The sequence below is a fragment of the Taudactylus pleione genome, unplaced genomic scaffold (genome assembly GCF_031769625.1).
Source record: "Taudactylus pleione unplaced genomic scaffold, aTauple2 ptg000256l, whole genome shotgun sequence".
Taxonomy (NCBI): domain Eukaryota; kingdom Metazoa; phylum Chordata; class Amphibia; order Anura; family Myobatrachidae; genus Taudactylus; species Taudactylus pleione.
Genome location: NW_028284658.1, coordinates 814,096 through 835,376, shown reverse-complemented (window position 1 = coordinate 835,376; position 21,281 = coordinate 814,096). Strand labels below are relative to the sequence as shown.

The following is a 21,281-nucleotide window of genomic DNA, read 5'->3' as shown; positions in this document are numbered from 1 at the left end:
ACCCCATACATGCCGACTATCTGGCTGCCCCTTCCGTAAGGGAGCACCCAGATCGGCATAACTGCCCCCCACGTGGCCAGCAAACGGGGGTGGGGCCGGCCAGATGACAAGGGTTTGCGGGGGGAAGAGCCACGCGATTGCGTAATTTTGGCCCCGCCCCTGCTACACACTGCCGATCTTACAGGCAGTGTGAAGCAGGGGGCAGGGCCAAAATAACGCGACTCCGCGTGAATCACGTCACCGCCCCCCGTTGCGGGGGTTTTACATGGAATTGCGGGGGGACAGGAGGTGTGGACGGCAACCGGGAGGATTGCCTGCCTTCCTGTGAGGTCGGGAGCGGCACCCGATTTTCGGGAGGCTCCCGACCAAATCGGGAGGGTAGGCAAGTATGTACTACCCTAGTTACGGCCCTGCCACTTACTAATGTATAGGATTCAGGGTATTTTGTATTTTAATGGTGCGCGCATCTCCTACCTTGTCCTGCTGTGAGGGGGGCGGGAAACCTCAGTTCCTGTGGCAATGAAATGTTTAGCTGCAGCCTGAAGGGCATTTTCCAGTTTAAAAAATATAGGGTCAGTTAACAGCGTCCGTCTTCTTTTTATTGTTCTACCAGGGGCTCTCTTGTGGGCTACCTGTGTGAGCCTGAAACAGATCGGGAGATGCAACCAGTCCGGACCCTTGTACCCAGCTCCCCTTATCTACTTTCACCTAGAGTCTTCACCTTCTCATCTGCAGGGAGATGTATCACACCTGGGAGAGATATAAAGTTGCCTAATGTAACCAATCAGCTTCTAAAGCTGGCCACACACCAGACCAACTTTCCTCCAACCATCCAACTAGTTGGTTGGTTGGAATGAAAATCCAGTAATTCATGGGAGCAAATGACAATCAGCTTTTGCTCCTAAACACTGGAAAACGGACGAAAGCTGTTGTTCAGACAAGTTGTTTAAATCCAACAGATTTAAGCAAATCCAGCCCATGCTAGGTGCAGATTCTCCATCAGAGTATGGCCTCCAGTGTGATCGATTAAACATCTGAGTATGCAGCCAGCTCAGTAACACGCCCTGACACTCCCATGACAGGCCAATAAGACGGACCATCTTTGTACATCTGAATAGCCACCCCCAGTCACCACCCAGAAACGCCCAATACATTTACAATACACTTCAGACACTGTATGTCTCAATCGCCACTGTGCCTCTATGGATATACACCATGGGTCAGATGTGGTCAAAAATAGTCGAAAATCATCGACCATTTGTGCTAATATAGGCATTGCATGTGTCTCAGAATCAGCCCCTTAGTAACTATGCATTTTGATGCACAATTTAACTTAACCCAGCAACCAATCCACAATTGGCTTTTATCTGTTTAATGTAAGTTAAGCAGGGCATCCACTATACAATAATCTGTCAGATATCTGTCCAATCTGGCTGGTTGGAATGAAAACCTTGTAATGTATGGGAGCAAATGACAATCGTCCATTTGCTCACAAACACTGGAAAACAGACAAAAATGGTTGTTCAGGCAAATTGGTTAAAACACACAAATTTAACCAATTTGAACAATTTTTTTTGTCCTTTTTTCAGTGTTTAAAACCATATAATCGACTGTCATTTGCTCCCATACATTACCAGGTTTTCATTCCAACCAGCCAGATTGGACAGATATCTGACAGATAATTGTATAGTGGATGCCCACCTTTAGACAATGAAAGCAAGTGTCTGATTGGTAGCTTATTTATTAAAGTAAGCATGAAAATGATGTGCAATTGGGAGAGTCTACTACATGTGTCAATTTTATGTTTCTACTTCAGGGTCCATAGGGGGTCCACAGGGTTGACCTTGGGGTATAGGTTGGGAACCAAATCCGGGCACCACGCAGTTAAAGCTTTTAGCTCCCAGGATGCACTTGGGTCCACTCTCCCTATAACCCCACCCCCCAGCCAGAGGCACCTCAGTTTAAGTTGGTGCCCGGCCGGAGTTGGGTCACCGTTACTGCAGGGGGGCTGCTTAGCAGCCCCTAAGCTTAAAAGAGTTTTATTTTATTATTTTTTTACTACTCTTCAGAGCGGCAGCATCAGACTGTCCAATGGACGTCTGAGCTGCCGCTCCTACACCCCGCCGGCGCTGCGACGCCAGTACAGATCTGGGGATCGCAGCGGGACCCCAGAGTCTGTACTAGCCGGATCGACGGGGACAGGTAAGTCGCGTGGTCACCGCTTGCGGTGATCCACGTGTGAATATGCAGCCTTATGCCTCCGGTCTCTGGGGACAGACCGGAGGCGCTAGCGGTGGCGGCGGGCTCCCCCTCCATGGAGGCATACCCCGCGTGTCCACAGCCCACCAGGGATTATAGCGGCAGCGGGAGCCGGCATCCCGGGGGGTTAATTGCTAGCCAGGGGAGGAAGCCTTCCCTGTCTAGCGGCTCCTCCCCTCAGCTCAGCGCGCCTTTCAATAATACAGTCTGGCGTCGCTGAGCTGCTTCCTCCGCGGGCCACGCTTCTTCTGAGGTCTCCAGTGGCCATTTTCTCTCTGTGGTGCTGCAGAACTCTTAGGATGACAGTGAGCCCAGTCCCCCTGCGTACCTGGCCATTTTGGGTGAGTGTACACAGCGCTATAGCCTTCCCAGACACTGAATCTGGGCAGTTGAATGTAGCGACATTGTGCAGTATATTATATGTCATGCTTATGTATGTATATATATTTTTCTGCATTGTATGTGACTTTTGCTAGTGCTGACTGTCTGCTTTTTCTCTCACCTGTCAGTGTATATCTATCCCTTTTCTTTATCTGCCCTAATACAGGTGTACCTGGGGTGGTTCTGAGACCTCACATATATATATTTGTTAATATCTGTGAGGTTGGTCACATACTGTTGCGTGCTGCACGTTGCCATATTTTAGATGGAACTGTGAGTTGCATACGCTGATAATGGGTCCCTGCAGCTAATCTTAGCGTCAGTCAGGACCGGTATGGCGCTGCTTAATATTTCCGTCAAGATAGTCAGATATATCTGACCAGGAGATTGCACACGATACTGCACCCATTATTGAGATCCTGCAAGTCATAGCCTGCAGGAATTAGTGCGGAGGATTTTAACTCAGAAAGGTTTATGTATGCGGCACCATCTGGCGCCGGGCCCCTTGCACGACCCCCTTAAAGGGCGGTTTATTTCTCAGGATCCTCTCCTTTGAGGATCGCCGGGCGGGCCCCATTGTCGTCACTCGCTTGGAGTTACTTCACCATACTGCCCTTTTGAACTCGGGGTATCTCGCAATTTCTTGCAATTTACCCCTGTGCAACAGACTGTCGCTCCCCGCCGGGGTTTTTCACAGTACATGAATTACCTCCGATACCACATCGGTCTGTCATTCCCCTTGCAGGGTTTACCACAACGGCCACCCTGGTGGATGTTGTTTTATAGAAATACTAATTGGCGTGATATACGTCCTGTGGTTACTGACCAGTGGCTCTGCCGTGAACTGGATGGTATATTCGGCTCTTTCCCTCTCACATGGGGGGAGCCGATTTCAAGTATTATTATCCCTGCTTTGGGGCTGGTAGCCAGGTTCATTCTGGATATAGAGAATGTCGATCCTGCACCTGTATCATACATCTCCCGTTTTCTGCCCAGAGGGTGGATCTCATAGCGGGAGTCTGGCTGTCGCCAGATACGAGGAGTCACAAAGGCCTCCTGTTTCCCGTTCCCTGAGGGTCCTCACAAGTAATGGAAATCCCCTTCTGGGATGGATTTGTATGTTAATCATCGGGTTACAGGCATTAATACGCCTCCCATCCCGGCCTGGACGGATTTTACGGATCCGTAGGTGGTAACTTGGCCTGAATTCAATGTACTCGTTTTCAGGGCCTGTTGCCCGTCCTACCATGGCCATCGCATGGTGATGCTTTTGTGACGTTTTTCCCCTCCAACACGTCCTGAGGTTCATATATCTTTTGCCGCTCACATAAAATATGCAGTGGTCATATGTGGGATTACCTCATGGGATGCCGGTCTTCTAACTTTCAGGGTTTCGGCGGCGTCTGTATCCGCCGCAGTACCCTATGGCTGCGTTATGGGAAAGCAGAGGTGCACACTCCTTCCATGGGGAAGATCTTGTTTGGTCCTGACCTTGACAAGATCGTTGCATCATTGGCAGTATCACTAATGGGGAGATACCGTCTTTAGCTACTCCCACTACATTCGGACTAACTCTGTTAAGTCTTTTTGTCCTCAGGGTCAGCCTAAAGGCCTGTTTTTTCCTAGGCTGTCGGCCTCCATGGGGGCCACCATATCCAGTACCGAGCAGTCCTGGACTTCCGGACGACCCTGTTTCTACACCTGAGGATATACCCTCAGCCTGACGGGACAGGTCTACATCTGGGGAATTTCCAGAGTGAGGTACTGATTCTCAACGGCCTCTCATTGCTCAGGCAGCCTCCTCACAGGCATTGTTACACGGGCCCTTCTTCAGACCTGATCAGGGCCTTACAATTCCAGAAAGCTATACAGTCTTTGTGGTAAGCAGAGCTATTTCGGCCAACATCACTATCTCAGTGAGGGACTGGTTGTTCTACTTTCTTTCTGGGGCGGTGACCGACTGGTCCTCATTTGCCTATACTCTGTCTCAAATCCCTGAATCAGATTCCAACGGTGCCTGGACTCAGGTGGAATCGTCCATGCTCCATCATCCGACGTTTGGAACCTGGGGATTTTAGGGTATATCTGAGTATTCAGGATACGTACCTACGGGTACGTACAGAGCCATCTCATCAGCATGGGTTCAGGTTTGCTGTGCCACAGCAACACTTGTAAGTTTCGGGCTCTGCCTTTTGGGACTGTCCTCAACTCCACCGGGGTTTACCAGCCTTATGGATTTTCTGACAGTTCACCTGTTCAGGGTATCCGAATGCTCCTTTCTCTGGACGGTCTCCTGCTTTTAGCAGGATCACCAAGGTACTTTACCGCCAGGTCAGGATAACCGTGGCTTCTTCTCGGCACTGATAATTAGTCAACGGAGAAAAAGTCCTCCCTACATCCCTCACAGGGTTTTCTTCATCTGGGAGCACTGCTGGATTCTCAGACTCTGAGAATTTTTCTGGCGTAAGACAAGATCTCCACTCTTCAACTTGGAGTGTGCGGATATCTACGCATTCGACATATGTCATTACTCTTTGTGATGCGCGGTCTACCAGAGTGTATACCTTTTGGTAGGGTGGAATGTGCTCAGTTCCATTCCAGACCTTGCCATAATTGACTCCCCTCCAGATGGATCGAGTTTTTCCCATCGGATCGCTGTTCGAACGATGATACTTTCTCCGGAGGCGAGTTGGTCTCTGTCCGGGTGGCTATGGCCATCTCGTCCAGGGTGTTCTTTGCTACAGACAGTGTCTGGTCCGCATTCGTTTCGGGGCAGTTGGACGTCTGTCGTTTCTGTCCTGCCACTTAACTTGTTGATACTTTAGGCTGTCTTGGACCTTCACTCTGGTCTAACCCATATGTCACGGTAAACCTGAATAGGTTCAGTCCGACAGTGTCACAACAGTGACTTCCATCTAGGCAACACTGGTAGTTGGGTGGCAATGTCAGGTATGTCATCCATTCTGACATAGTCCAAGGGTCTTCTCCTGGCCAACTCTGCAGTGTTTATTCCCGGAGCTCTCCATTGGGAAGCGGGCTTCCTCAGCTGTTGCGACGTGCATCCCGGGGACTAGTCTCTTCTCCAAGAGAGGTTTCAACTCCTGGTGAGCAGAGGGGGCCTCCCTGAGGGGATTGATCCTCATGGCCTTCTGACTTGATCACACATTACCGGTGTTACAGTCCAGCTCCAGGAGTACTGAAGCTACCTTCAGTGACTCTTTGTCAGTGAAGTGGTCCTTCCACTTTGTGTACCTGTGTCCTCCGGTCTCCCTTCTTCCTCGAGGTCTTCGGAAGTTTAATTCGAGACGGAGGGGTTTTCCTTCTGGGGGCTCCAGTTCGTCCCAGACATCACTGGTACTGAGATTTTCGGAGTCTCCTCATCGATACTCCGTTCCTACTGCTTCACTATCTGGACCTGTTGTCTCAGGGTCCTTGTTTTTCCCTGGACCTGGATCGTTTGTCTTTGACTGCGCCCCTACTGTGGTCCTAGGGCTTCCCTGGCTCTGTCTTCATTGAGATGTTTAGAGCAGATAGGCCAGACTTTGCTGGGATCTGCCACGGACTGTGGCATACATAATTCTTATGGTATCGTACTTGTCGATACGATCCTCCGGTGTCCAGGATTTTCAGATATTCTGGCATTCCTTCCGGCTGGCTTGGGTTTCACCCTTGGCCTGGCCTTCCTGACAGTGCGGATCTCTACACTGTCGGTATGGTTAAGATATGGAATTGCTCCGCTCTGGTATCCAGTTCATCCTTTGGAGTGTTTTCTGGATTATGCCTCCACTTGTCCTCCCTAGGGTCTCCTGGGGAGTTAGTAGTGGTTCTTTGTTCCGTCCGGGGACAGTCAATGGAACTGCTGGTTGTGATAGCCATTACATGGTCTATTGTTTAAGCTCTCTCTCTCTCAGGGTGTTTAAATCAACCAGGAGAGTGTCTGAATTGGGAGCGTTCTCATGTGGCTCCCTCTTCTGGAGGGCATCAGGTCAGGGTGTGAGTTGCTCTCGCCCTGTATTTCTTCTTAGAGTGGTTTTTAGGTTCCATATTATTCTGGAACTTATGGTACGGCCATTCAGTCCCCAGTCTTCTCGGCTGGTGTGGCCTCATTGACTGTGGTCCGGCCTCTTTGGCTTTATATGATCCGTTCAAGTTCCTTATGGTAATCGGACTCCTTATTGGTGGTCTGCGGTTTCTGGTTTTCACAGGAAACGATGGCCGGCCTATAATGAAATGTTGGCTGGATGGCCTCGTATGTCTTCCTCAGGGGCCTACCCATAGGTAGGCATTTCTGTCGTTGAGGCTTGTTTTTTCTCGGGTCATGTAACCCTCGTGGGCGGCTCGTTGTGGCGCCTCGGCTGTTTTGCCTTACTAGGTGTCCACGTGGTCTTCTGTCCAAACCTTTTTTTAAGGTTCTAGGCATTGGTTTCCTTTGCCTCTCAGGATGCTTCCTTTTTGGCGACGGATTCTCCTCTCAGCACAGGAGCGTCCCCACCCTTGGTTGAACTGCTTTGGGACATCCCCAAGGTCAACCCTGTGGACCCCCTATGGACCCTGAAGTAGAAAACAAGAGATATGGTAAGAACTTACCTTTGTTATCTCTGTTTCTACGAAGTCCATAGGGTCCACAGGGCGCCCGCCCTGACGCACCTGGCTTCATATGGGCTGTGTTACTGGTCACCGGTTTCCCGTCTCCTTTTCTGTGAGTATGGTTCTAGAGTGTTCCAGTTTTCTCTCTCTTTTTCTCTCCTCCTCCGGCCTTTGGCTACTTACAAACTGAGGTGCCTCTGGCTGGGGGGTGGGGTTATAGGGAGAGTGGACCCAAGTGCATCCTGGGAGCTAAAAGCTTTAACTGCGTGGTGCCCGGATTTGGTTCCCAACCTATACCCCAAGGTCAACCCTGTGGACCCTATGGACTTCGTAGAAACAGAGATAACAAAGGTAAGTTCTTACCATATCTCTTGTTGTTTGAACATTGTTATTACTGCTGCCAATGCACTAACCCACTATAAATGTGCCAGGGTGGTTAAAATAGTCATCCCACTGAAAGTATAGATTGAATTCTTACCGGTAGCTCCTGAGCACTTATAAAAAAAATAATTTTTTATTAAAAGGATTCGCTGTTATTACCTACTGAACAGGAAACGCATCAATATTTGGTTCCAGTGCCTTTATCTCTAGGCAAACAAGAATCCCACAGTATTAGGCGGGACGGATGGCCGATGACGCAATGTGACACTGTAGCCATGCCCCCATTTTACAATGACATTATTATCGGCATTGTATATGGGGTGGCAAGGCAACGATGACGAGATCTTGCTGACACACCCACTGCGTGATATAAAAGACCTGCTGATAGAATTAACAAATAGGTGTCTAAAGTATCAGGAGCATGATTTTCCTATACACAGCTTGACTTCCTATCCACCAATGTGTTTTCTGCAGGGCTTCTAATAGTAATACAATGTGAAATATAAGTTTGGTGTATTTGTGAATATTATTTTATGTTTCTTTTTTTAAAAATATATGTTGTTTATTGAGAGCTTGTCATATGTAAAATAACATAAGTCGACATATATTAATATATATCTGCAGTTAGTACAGAGCATTAGAAACAAGAAAATACAAGTGGGACATAGAAAGGAGCAACTCACTCTCCATTCTCCATGTTAATTGGTCTAAAAATAGGAAGCAATCATGAGGTATAAAAACAGAAGAAACCACTAGAAAGAACATGTGGGGGTAGCAGAAAATAGCAGACAAGCCATGAACAATATAATTAAATACAATATGTTGTATTTCTTAGTTTTTTAATCTAAGGCATCTTGTATTTTTAGGCTTCGCATTCCTTTAATGAGAGCAAAACACATATATATGAGGATCACCAAATTAGCAGTCACATTGTTCTCTCACCCTCACTTACAGACACATACACACATATCCACACTGTCCTCCTCTTTCTCTGTCACAACTTTTTTCTTTCTATGACACCTCTCGTTCTTATTACTTTAATTCTCCCCCCTCCTCATTCTCTCTCTTTCACACACACACTTCTCCCCTCTTTTATCTCCCCCATTTGACTCTCACACTGGGGAGAACAATAAGTAATAACTGCCTCCTATATAAGGTGGGCTACAAGAACATGGCCACCACTTTCTAGCACAAAGATGTAGTCATTACTAATTATTTTTCCCAATGTTTCACCAGTGGTGACTCCGCCTACTACCACCTAGCCCAGCCTCAGGGATACTGACAGTCTCTCTCAAGAGTCTGGGAAATCACCCATTACACTGCACAACAATGAAAATGTTTCTGATGTGAAAATAGTTACTTCTAATTGATTTCAGCATGCAAAGAATGAATATGACATTTAAAACTCTCAGTTAGCTCTGAGTTCCGAGATAAAGCCCATTTATGATGATGTAGGGGTATTCCTAGTGAAGTGGGCAGAATGGAGAGAATCTTACCAGCAATCTGCGTTCCGCGCAGAGGGGGCGGGGCCTAATGACCCAATTATAATCAGTTATTTGTCCCCGCCCCTATTAAAATATATGTAATTCACGGGATTACCCACACAAGATAACTGTGGTGCACTGAGTGATAAGCATAGTGAGCGATTCCACCAAGACATTTCAGCAATGGAACAAAGATATCAGGGTAGGTGAATCACTACTGTTGGACAGTGACAAGAGATGCCCCAGAAGAGGAGTACAAGCAACAAGCAAAGAGAATGCACCCCCATGAATAGGCCACTATATTAGATAGTACTTTCGTATGCTGTATGTTTGTTTCGTATGCTGTATGTTTGTTTCGTTTTGTGTTCTTATTTGTGATTGATTGAATTAAACAACTGTTATTTATTTTCTATCAAGAAAATATCAGATTATTTTAAAATAGCTTTTCACTATGACTATATTACTAATGTACATACAGTATAGTGCAAGTAGTGTAGCTCAAAAAATAGAGCTAGTAAAAACACTCTGAAATCATTTTAGTTTTTCTTGACCTGAAATTAGTCATGTTTGACTTTTTTTTAGAAAGGAAACAAATTAAAAGTATTAATTTGTTGTACAGTGTTATTTCAGGAGTCTCCTTCACTTTCCAGGAGAGCCAGTAAATATGGTTTGTTTATGGTGTGAAAGCAATTTCATATAACGAACGCTACAGCTAATATGATCCCAATAAAGTCTGTAAATGTCCCTCTTTGTAAACAGACAAAAATCCTGTTCATATATCTGATTATACTAAGACGTCACTCTGTGCAGGCGACTGCTTATGTTCTCCAAAGTGACCGTTGTTCAACCAGCCAAATTACATTTGAAGAATGGGTGAGAAAACAGCACCATCTAGTGTAGTATATTAGAAACTTTCAATTGTAAAGAAAACCAGTAAAGTGTAAACATACAACAAAAAAAGAATGTAAAGATTATCTGCACAGTGATGTGATTTTCCTTGAATAATTCATCTCAGAGTGACCTAAAGACTCTGCAGTAAAAAAAAAAATATATATATTTATGCATAGTGTAATATTGTTTTTATAGCGCTTAAGTGCCACAGAGAACTAGTCATTTAAGTTTCGAAAACCAGTAAACAGTAAACACCACTAAAATCAATAAAGTGCATATGCTCATACCAAATCCTTAGAATAATGGTGCTTTTCCAGTATATTCTAAAATGGTCCAGGAGGCAAAATACTAATACAGCCCAGCATCCAATAAACAATTAATAACTGTATAGTGATGTATGTTAAAAAAATAATAATATACATATATACACACAACATATTAAATCCGTACATCAAAATAGAGAAATAAAACTGATCTGCATAAGACCAATCCACGTTCATGTTCTGGAGTAGCAAAGAGTAGAGGTCATAATATCCTCAACACGTTTCGCCCCTGTGCCCACTGGCTGTACTTCTTCAGGAGGAGAGCCAGTAAATATGGTTCTAGTTTATGGTGTGAAAGCAATCTTATATACATATATATTTAACTTAACATCTGTTTTTATAGGTATTTTCCAACTAGGTCCCACATCTCAACATGCAGTGAAAGAAGGAGATGTGAATACACTGTATGACACTCGCTTTGTGTTTTCGGAGGTAAATGCGGATATTATCAATACAATTGTACAGAAGGATGGGAGTAAAAGAAGGGGAGAAGTTGAACATTCAACAGTTGGCCAATTAATCTGCACTAAGGCTGTGGGTAGTGATAGCTACATGAATATAACAGAAGAGTACAAGTATACAGAAGGTAATATATGAGTGCTATATTATATTGAGCAGTCAGGAGGCAGCAGAATCACACGCTGACTGTTTAGTCATGTGCTAATGGTAACTTCTCCCTCTTAGGTACATCAAAGGAGAGAGAAATCTACAACAAAGCTCTGCAGTTAATTGGTCGAAGTTCTGGATTTGTAGCATTTTCAGCTGATGCAACCCCGGCTCCGGCTCCTAGCCGTGAATTACAGGTTTCTGGGGAGATATCAGTCTATGGTACACCCGAAGTTGGCGATGACGTAAATGCAATCCTGACTCTTAAGAACTTGACATCAAAAAAACGACCCGTAACTGCCAATATTAGTGCTGCTGCTGTTGTGTATACCAAAGCTGTGAGGAGACAGATCTTCAAGCAATCTGTAACTGTGCATCTTGGCCCAAATGAAGGTATTTATCTTGTCGTAATACATCAAACTATATGCACTATTTTAATCTATCTTTTGAACAGGCTATAAAGTAGTTTTTAAATATACCTTGGATCTTCTCCTAAAATATAAAGATAACTAAGGGCCTAATTCAGATTTGTATTTTAATGCTGCTACTGTGTCTGTGTACGCAGCTCTGTGGAAATATAAATGCACATGTCACAGACGCCGGGATTTGTATTGAGATGCCCACCTACGACTTTGCAATTCCAAGCACCTGCGTACAAAGATACAGCATTGGTCACAGATCATTAGATTATCGCAGTTCTGAGTAACCCTATGGGCACACAGAATGGCTGCGGGAACTGAGACGGTAGGGACATTTTTCTTGCATATGGGATCGCAGACGCAGGCTGTGACGTGCCCCTGAAAGGGTCACAATATGCATGCATTCAAAAATGTGGCAGTTCAACTTCCAACATGGCACATCAGGAAACAAATGTTTCCTGGGGGAGTTTGAGTATGTATGTAGTTGAAGGCAGGGACAGGAAGGGGTTGGTAGTAAATTATATTTAATTTTTTATTCCGAAGTAAATTTATGAGGGAGAAGGGGAAGAGGCATTTACAAAAATATATTTGACTCATTCACATCAGTCCTTGCTCCAGAAGAATCCTTGAGTGCCATACCTGCTGCTGGGAGTGGATTTTCACCTCTCAGAAGGGGACCAGGAAGACTTCTAGTAGTGCTTTCCACATGAAAAAGCATTTCCCAACCTCCAAACTGCCACTTAACCAGCACAAAGGTATTTAGGGGTAAATTTAATTTACTAAAGTGAGAGTTTTTAGAAGTGCGTTTTAGAAATTGTTTTGCTCATAACAACCAATCAGATTCTACTTAACATCACTTGTTTCTAGAAGATAATAGCTAGAATCTGATTATTTTCTATGGGCAAGCAACATCACTTCTAAAACTCACTTCTAAAAACTCTCACTTTAGTAAATTAAATTTACCCCTTAAGGTTTTACGTTGTATCTTTCTTGAGAATCCTGTGCCAACTTCTGCTGCTAGGAGTGGATTTTCATCCTAGAAGGGGACCAGGAAGACTGCTTTCTAAAACAATTGACTGTAAAGTAATAATTTGCAAAGCTTCCACATTTATTTCCCAAGCTGTACAGGGACATAAAGAAAAACATAGTAAGTGGCCTCAAAGTGCCACTTAACCAGCACAGATATGTGGACAAGCGTAAGATCTATGATTTAAGGCAGGAGTTGCCAACCCTTGTCCACGAGAGCTACCAACAGTGCATGTTTTCCAGGTTTCCTCACAGAGTCACAACTGTAATAATTGTGGCACTGAGTAATGAATACACCTGTCCACCTGCTAGGTGGTCTGGAAAACGTGAACTGTTAGTAGCTCTCGAGAACCGAGGTTGGCTACCTGAATTAAGGCCTTACGTTGTGTCTTTCTTGAGAATCCTGCACCTGCTTCTGCGGCTAGGAGTGGATTATCATCCCAGAAGGGGACCAGGAAGAGTGCTTTCCAAAAACAATTGACTGTTAAAAAATCCTTTGCAATCCTTCCGAAAAAGCATTTCCCAACTTGTACAGAGATATTAAAAAAAAAAACATAGTTAGTTAGTGGCCTTCAGTTCAAACTGCCGTTGTACCCACTGTCCACTTAAACGGAGCAGATATTGTGGACAAGCGGAACAGAGTAGCAAATGCAACATTTAAGATTTATGGTTTAAGTCTTACATTGTGTCTTGAGCGCCATGCCTGCTGCTGGGAGTGGATTTTCATCCCAGAAGGGATGAAGACATTGTTTTTTCTTCCCAACGCACACAGATCTGAAGAGATGTAAATAACTACTGACAGGAAAGAGAGGCAATTTGGAGGCCCTTACACAAAACTGCCTTTGCTTTGGCTGCCCACATTCCAGTGTGTACTCAGAAAGAGTTTTCAGCACAGCTGGGAACATTGTCAGTGATCAGCCTGAGACTACTTCCCCAAAATGTGGAAAAGATTATGCCAATAAAAATGAACTACAAATTCTATGAGAAAGACCTTTACCGTCAATTACGTGCAAAAATTACAGAGGCACCTGCAATGGTGGATTCCAGTGGGGCAAATTAGTATTGTGTGAAGAGGATGATGTATACAAATCCACCCAGATTATACCATCACCCAAGCCTATATCGTCATCCCATCCTGTGTTGTGTATAAATTACAGCAGCGCTCCCTATTAGATCGGGCATTCATTGTCCACTTTAGTGGATGTGAGCTCCATTTTAGTCCATATCATGACCACACCCCCTATACATCTTCTGACCTGGGCTACAGGAGGAGCAGCTGCACTCTGGAATATGGTTGCATGGAGTTGCCCCACTGCCTCGCTGAAATTCAGGTAGAGGGGCCATGGGTAGGGACTGGGAGTAGGGACACTATAATCAGAGAATTCAGTTTTAGTTTAGCTTTATTACATTTTTTTAAATCATATCCTCTAATTTCACCTTTGAAAATGTTTATGCAAATCTCAGCAGAGGCGTTTTGTGATGCCATAGCTAACGCGCGCACACACACACACACACACACACACACAAAAAAAATCAGATTGTTTGATTGAATTAATTTTTGGGGGGCACTTGGGAGGGAGAGCACCCGAACGAGGCAGCAGCCACTGGATAAATGACACAGGCAGCACAGCACCCCGGCGCACCTACATTGCTGACAAATGTGGCTAACGCACACACACCAACAAATTGTTTTTATTTTCACACTGGTGGTATGGCAGGCTAACACACACACACCAAAAAATCGTTTTTATTTTTTCACTGGTGGAGTGGCTAACACGCACACACACAAAAAATAGTTTTGATTATTTTTTTTTTACACTGGGGGTGAAGAAGAGCAGCCCTGATGGACAGAGCACCTCCTGGACAACACACCAGAACAGCCAGCCAATCCCTATGGACAACAGCCAGCCACCCCTTATGGACAGGACAACCTCAAAACAGCCAGCCAGCCCCTATGGACAACAGTCAGCCAGCCCCTATGGACTACAGCCAGTCAGCCCCTATGGACAGGACAACAGCCAGCCAGCCAGCCCCTATGGACAGGACAACCTCAATTATACACAACAGCAGCGCAGCACAGCTCCCAGCACAACGTCACAATGCACAACAGCAGTCTAGCACAGCTCCCAGCTCCCTTCCTGTTCACTCTCCTCCACAGCCGGAATGAAAAATGGCGGCGATCGCGGGACCTTTATAGAATCCAAAGCCCGCGAGAATCCGACAGCGGGATGATGACGTTTTGCCTCGTTTTCAGATCCAAGTCAGGCAGGAAAACCCGAGCTGACTCGGATCTGACTCGGATTCCTTAAGTTCGGGTGGGTTCGGATCTCTGAGATCCAAACCCGCTCATCTTTACCTGTTACCTCCCACAAATGCTCTCTTGACTGTCAATCACACTGTGCGTAAATAGTCGCTGTGTGCGACTACGGTAATGTACCTTGACGCATGCGCAGTTTCCGATAACTTGCTTAACAACGAAAATATAGGCACAACTCTGAATCAGACCCTATATGTATTTAAAAATACAGGGTATAAACTTATATATTTGTCACCTGTGCTGCATGTTGTAGATGACTTTGTATGGATATATACAGAACAATGAATTGATGACAGAGGGCCTGATTCACTACCATACGCAACTGCGATTATGCACGCAATCGACTGATTGTTGTGTACTGTGCATGTGTATGCATTCCTATGCACGAACTAGCCATTGCGATCGGGACTGCTATCACAGTGACTACGCAGAGTAACTCTTTACAGAGTTATTGACAGGAAGTGCTGTCTGTGGGTTGTAACGGGGGGGGGGGGTGTTCGGGCAAACGCAAGCGTGCCAGTGCGTTTCAATGCCGTTGTAGGGGCATGCATGAATTATCCACTGCGATGGCCTACGCAGCCTGATGTTAGCAATTTCTGAGTAAAGTCTGAGCTTGTGCAAGTGTGCATGAGTCTGCGATGGTACTTGATTGTACTGATGGTTTTGCAGTCTTGCTATACATTATGAATGTGTAAGATAAGGTGGGTGTCCTTATGTAGCGCTGCGTATGGCATTGCGATCACAATGGATTAGCATACTATCCCAGTTGAACTGCGTGCGTAATCGCTATTGCATTCACAGTTCCGTTCCATAGTGAATCAGGCTCAGAATGAATAGATATTGTGAGTTTGGAAGAATATAAAATTTTCTTTGAAATCTTCAGACAGTACGTATATAGAAGTGGATAATCCCTACTTCATAAATATAATAGTGCACTGACACCACTTAAAATTGTCTAAACATGCACCAACTCTTTTACACAACAGAATTTACACATAACTTACAGTTATGTACCTGTACCCTTACTGTACTGAATGCGAATTCCCCCAAACCGTATGTCCAGACTTTGCAGTTAGTCCAGTAATGGTTTGCCCACACAAATGAAAGACACCCACTAGAGATGCTTCTTATTTACAACTGAACGCAACCTTGGACACAATTCTTAGGAGGCATATCTGTTGCACGTTACTAGGGGGCCCATTTATCGAGTGTTATCATACGCAACAAGTTTTAAAACTCGTTGCATATGATAATGGTGCTCCAGCCAATCAGCTCATCTGTTTGAAAAAATGACAGTTGGGAGCTTATTGGCTTCAGCACCAATTTTCGTACGCAATGAGTTTTAAAACTTTTTGCATATGATAAAACTCCTTGATAAATGGGCCTCTAAGTCTGCAGTAAAGATACATGTTGATGTAGATGAAAACAGTATCTTTACAGAATTAAAATATACTGTATATTTTTTAAATATGCCTCTCATCTGCAAATCAAGTTCCAGCGCTGCAGCTTGGGGCTCGTTCCTTATAAAGCATGGGACAACTAGCGTGGGGCTGCACCTGGCTGGGACAGGATATGCATGCCCCACCAGGGCCACTATCACAATGGGGTGGATGGGATTACAGCTCCAGGCCTCTACATAAAAATAGGTCCATCATCATGACAGCATGATGATGACCAGATGCCCATCTGGCCACATGGTTGCCCATAATTCATAAGTTTTTTTATATTCCTCATAAAATGATGCAATTTTTCTGATTTGATGGGCTGATAGTGTATAGGGTGTACATGTCCACATGTCTGGTGGCTACACCCACACAGCACTAGTTACAGCTACTTTGATTTTCACAAAGGGCCTTGATTTTTTTCAACCCCAGGCCCATATGGCCCTTACTTCAGTCTTGGGCCCCACTATAATAGGAAACCCACAGCATGGGGTAGGGGAGTTTTAAGACTCAGTGCGGCCCCCTCCTCTCTCTCTAGCGGTGCCACTGCTGTGGTGGCCGACGAGTGCAGCAGTAGATTCTGGCTTAGTGCCAGAATCTACTGCGCCTGCACGGATCTCTGGGAAAATGGCACCTGCGCTGTTTTCCCGTGGATAGCAGTACTGCGCATGCGAAAGTCACCGGGAAAGTGGCCGCCGCAATTTTCCCAGTAATTTTTGCTGCTCTGCAGCACCACCCCACACTCTGGAGACAACAGACAGGAAAGTATAAAGAGTATATGTGTGCAGTGTGGGGCCCCCTGGACCCAGGGTCCCATGTGCGCCGCACACCCTGCACCCATTGTAGATACACCCCTGGCATGGGGTCCCCTTGTCACAGTGGGAACCAGTGTCCAGCTAACAGATATTAGCCTGGAGGGCTAAAGATAACAATGATGGGGGAACCTATTTATTAAGCATTAAGGTGGAAATTATTTTAACGCAAAAAAGATACTTAGTTAAACGCCACTCTAGCTTACCAGAGCTCAGGGCCGGATTAAAGTATGTGGGGGCCCCCGGGCAACAAACTTGTGGGGGCCCTTATATACCACCATATCTCGTCACCCTAGGATTTTTTTTTTTCTATTCATCTTAATGCCCCTCTTGCAATGCCCACTGTAGAAGAGCCCCTTATGCAATGTCCCCAGTAATGGTCCCCCCTATACAGTGCTCCTTATGCAGTGCCCCCAGTATTGGTCTTCCCTATGCAGTGTCCCTTATATAATGCCCACAGTAGTGATCCCCGCTATGCATTGCCCTAAGTAGTAGTTCCCCCATATGCATTGCCCGCAGTTGTAGTCCATCCCTATACAGTGCCCCCAGTAGTAGTCCCTCAATGCTCTGCCCCCTGTAGTAGTCCCCTCTATACAGTGCCCCCAGTAGTATTCCCTCCATGCTCTGCCCCCAGTAGTAGTCCCCCCCCTATACAGTGCCCCCAGTAGTAGTCCCTCCATGCTCTGCCCCCAGTAGTAGTCCCCCCTATACAGTGCCCCCAATAGTAGTTCCTCCATGCTCTGCCCCCAGTAGTAGTCCCCCCCTATACAGTGCCCCCAGTAGTAGTTCCCCATGCTCTGCCCCAGTAATAGTCCACTCTATACAGTGCCCCAGTAGTAGCCCCCCTATGCATTTCCCCCAGTAGCAAACACCCCCCCTATACAGTGCCCCCATGAAGTGGCCCCCCTATACAGTGACCCTTGTAGCTGCCCCTCTATACAGGGACGCCTGTAGCGCTCCCCCCCCTATGCAGTGACAGTGCTCCACACACACAAAAAAATAACGAAAAAAAAACTTACCTGAATCCCCGCTCCCGACGCAAGTGCCGGCTCTTCTGTTGCACAGTTGGGAGAGACGTCAACGTCATGACGTCTCTCCCATCATCACCAGCTACGGGGGGGAGCCGGCTCCCTTCCGTTGTGCAGCAGCCAATGAGAGTCTGTCTGACTTTCATCGGCTGCTGTAACACACACACAGCTGCCGGCGGTAGCTGTGTGTATGTTACTGTGTAGTGTGGCCGCAGTCACTGCACGGTCTACACTACACTAGCGGAGGGGACACTAGCAGCGGGCGCAGACAGCACACCGCTGCTAGTGGGGGCCCCTCCGTGTGTGGGGGCCCAGGGACGACCGCCCCTGTCGCCCCCCCCCCCCTTAATCCGGCCCTGCCAGCGCTGCAATGCTTCATTTTCTTCAATTACTGTTTTTAAATCTCCCTCTGCCTGGCTCACATAAGCCAAGGAGCAAAGTATTAGAAAACAACTCAGAGAAAGTGCATTATATGCATCACTGTGAGCTATATAATTACACAGTGTGATCGCTCCCCCCACAGACATAGGAGACTGAGCAGTCTCCCAGTGCAGCCCAGCACACAGCAACGTGTGCTGCTACTGTCATGTAAGAAAGGGGGGCTGCGCTAGATCTGTGCCCCCGCTGGGCCCCTCCAGCAAGCACGGGCCCAGGTAATTAGTACCCGCTCGCCCCCCCCTTCTCGGCGCCTCTGGCAAAGAGGGAAAAACAGAAAGAGGGCCTGGTTCAGAGGTGCTTGTAATGTCGTTGTCACACACAAGCGGACGATTTTTTCAGTCTACATATGTGTCCTAGTCGCATTGCGCAATGTGATAATTAGACACAAGAGCTGGGGATTTCAGTTGACACTTCTGACAGATAACGGAGGTGGCTAGGCAGACGCGGAGGTGTCGCGGGCAGTGACTGCGACTAAAGATGCAGTTACACTGACACAGGCGGATATGTTCAGACGGATAATCTGCACCTCCATAGGGCTGGTGCAATATTTGATGGTGCATCTTATTATGCACAGTGGCGGATTAGTGTCACAGCAGGTGGGCGTCTGGGTATGAATAACACTGGACGCATGCACCTCTAAATCAGGCCCAGAGTGACAGATACAAACACACTAGGGGGGTGGAGAGACAGACACAGACCATTGGTAAGACACACAAGCATGTAATGAAGAAAGACACAGGTGTGGGCTGGGGAGGAACAGGTCAGGGCAGATGTGTGGCCAGGTTGGGCTTGGCGCAGTTGCAGTCTCTGTTCACTTACCTTTTTACTTGATGGTCACTTCTGTTCATGTACTGTGCACCATATGGTCCGTGTCCGTGCAGAATTCAGATTAATGGACAAACAGCGCAGCCAATAGAAGGGGGCAGAGGAAAAGTTACTCATATTATTGGCCAGACAGCAGAAGGGAAGTAGAGGTGAGGTCAGCACCAAGTATGTGCTTGTAGTCAACCTTTGTTGTGCCTACCTAAAATAATATAGCCAAGTGCTGTCTCATTATGGCAATAGGCAGCATACAGACTACACTATAGCCTTGTGGATATCAAAGGCTGGCCCAAGGAGCTGAATATGGAAATGGCCCAGGGAGGGGAGGCATCTGCCATCCAGCCCATCCCCCCAAAGCAGTTAGTCTCTGGTGGGAATAAGTTCAAACCTGGTCAGCACAGGGATGGAGCTGGTTGGAGTTGGGGGGAGATAAAAACCCAACCCTAGTGGCACCTAGACCTGTGTTGAATAGCACTAGACCTATTCCCAGGAGATGGTTGCCAGGGTAATAAGAAAAGTATTTTTCCATGCTTGTCAGTTGTGATTGGCTGAGCAACGACTGACTTTCCCAATCAAATGAGGACTAGGGATAGCCATTGATGGTTAACAACCATCGATGGTCTTGCCATCAGTGGCAGAGATCCAATAGTTCCCTGCTATCAATGGATGTGAGGTGGTGATTTTTTTTTCTGGCGCAGCAGGGGCACAGAGCTTAGCTTAGCCCCTCTTCCCTGATTAGCCCACTGCCTGAATTTCTCCACAGCAGGGATGTCCATCTATGGATGCAAGCATTGATGGTTTTCCATCTATGGTTTCATGCCATTAATGGCTTTCCCTAAACAGAATGTCATTTTGAGTCAGGATTTTTGTAGATTTTATTTTCTAGTGGATTATATTGTGGATGAAGAGTACCACATGGATTATGTCTAGAAAATGTTACTGTTTAATACAATGGTGAAAGAGGGGCTCTGGGTGTCTTTAAATAATATTGTTTATAGCCCTTTGTTTGCTTTGCTACATATTATTCTATAACTGCTTGACTGGGTTGAGATCTGGTGAGTTAGAAACCATGACATATGAATAATGTTAATAATGCAAGTTGCAGATCTGTGAACATTATTGCACTCTATGTAGTGGAAAAGGAAATGACCAGTTCCAATCATGTATGTAAGCGCTGCCTGAGAACATTAAGGTGGCACCGATCATTTCTTTATTAAAGTTGTGTTTATGCAGCCCATATTAATGTAACAATATAAATAAAGTAGCATAATGCAACACAGACGGTAGATAACCCAATATGGGGCATATTAAGCAACTATTAACCTACTTGTTATACCATAGGTGGGGGGCGGGGAGTACCCGCGTGTATGTCCTGCATTCAGAGTAAAAGGAAAAATACATTTGGTAAGTATTAAATGCAGGTCTTTTTTGTTTTTTAATTGTTTCTTAGTACGTTAGTATTTGTGCAATGCACAACAAGGCATAGAGTAATAAAACTTAGCAGTGTATAAATGAAAAATTTGTAAATTATTAAGAACATAATAGATTTTGTTAAGCAAAATGTGAAGGGAAACCGCAGCTAGAGGATTTACTGTATTAGAGAAAAGACAGTATATTGCAGTACATCTTTGGCATTACATTGAGTAAAAATACAAAATGTACCTAAACTTTATCTAAAGGTGCCCACACACATAGCGATCTGCACATTATCCCACGATGTGTGCGATTTCTCCTGAACTCTCCCCGGCAGCTCCTACACACAATTTGGAGTAAAACGCATCAAATCTGACTTAAGATCTATCTTGCATCTTAACTTTTTTTTTTTTTCCAGTGCATTGTGTCCCAGATTGTCATTTCTGCCCTACTGCACAGGCAGATCTGACGATGCGAAGTGCGACCAGCGGGGACGCGCATCGTGATCGTGAGTGGGGACTCGCGATTTACTCGATTTTACACGATCTGTAGTTCCAATGTGTCGAAATCGGCCAGATCGGGTAAAATATCGCTATGTGTGTGGCCAGCTTAAGTTAAGGGTTTCTATTTGTTTTCTTTTAAAACAAAGGCT

The 21,281-nt window shown here is 45.7% G+C and overlaps 1 protein-coding gene across 1 annotated transcript in view; it reads left to right on the top strand.

Moving 5' to 3' along the window:
- Positions 1–21,281, top strand: part of LOC148514859 (protein-glutamine gamma-glutamyltransferase E-like) — a 116,749-nt gene that overhangs the window by 56,704 nt on the left and 38,764 nt on the right. The window contains exons 9-11 of the mRNA XM_088480767.1: positions 10,650–10,892; positions 10,991–11,305; positions 20,558–20,620. Of these exons, the coding sequence (XP_088336893.1) occupies positions 10,650–10,892; positions 10,991–11,305; positions 20,558–20,620 (621 nt within the window). The remainder of the gene's footprint in view (positions 1–10,649; positions 10,893–10,990; positions 11,306–20,557; positions 20,621–21,281) is intronic.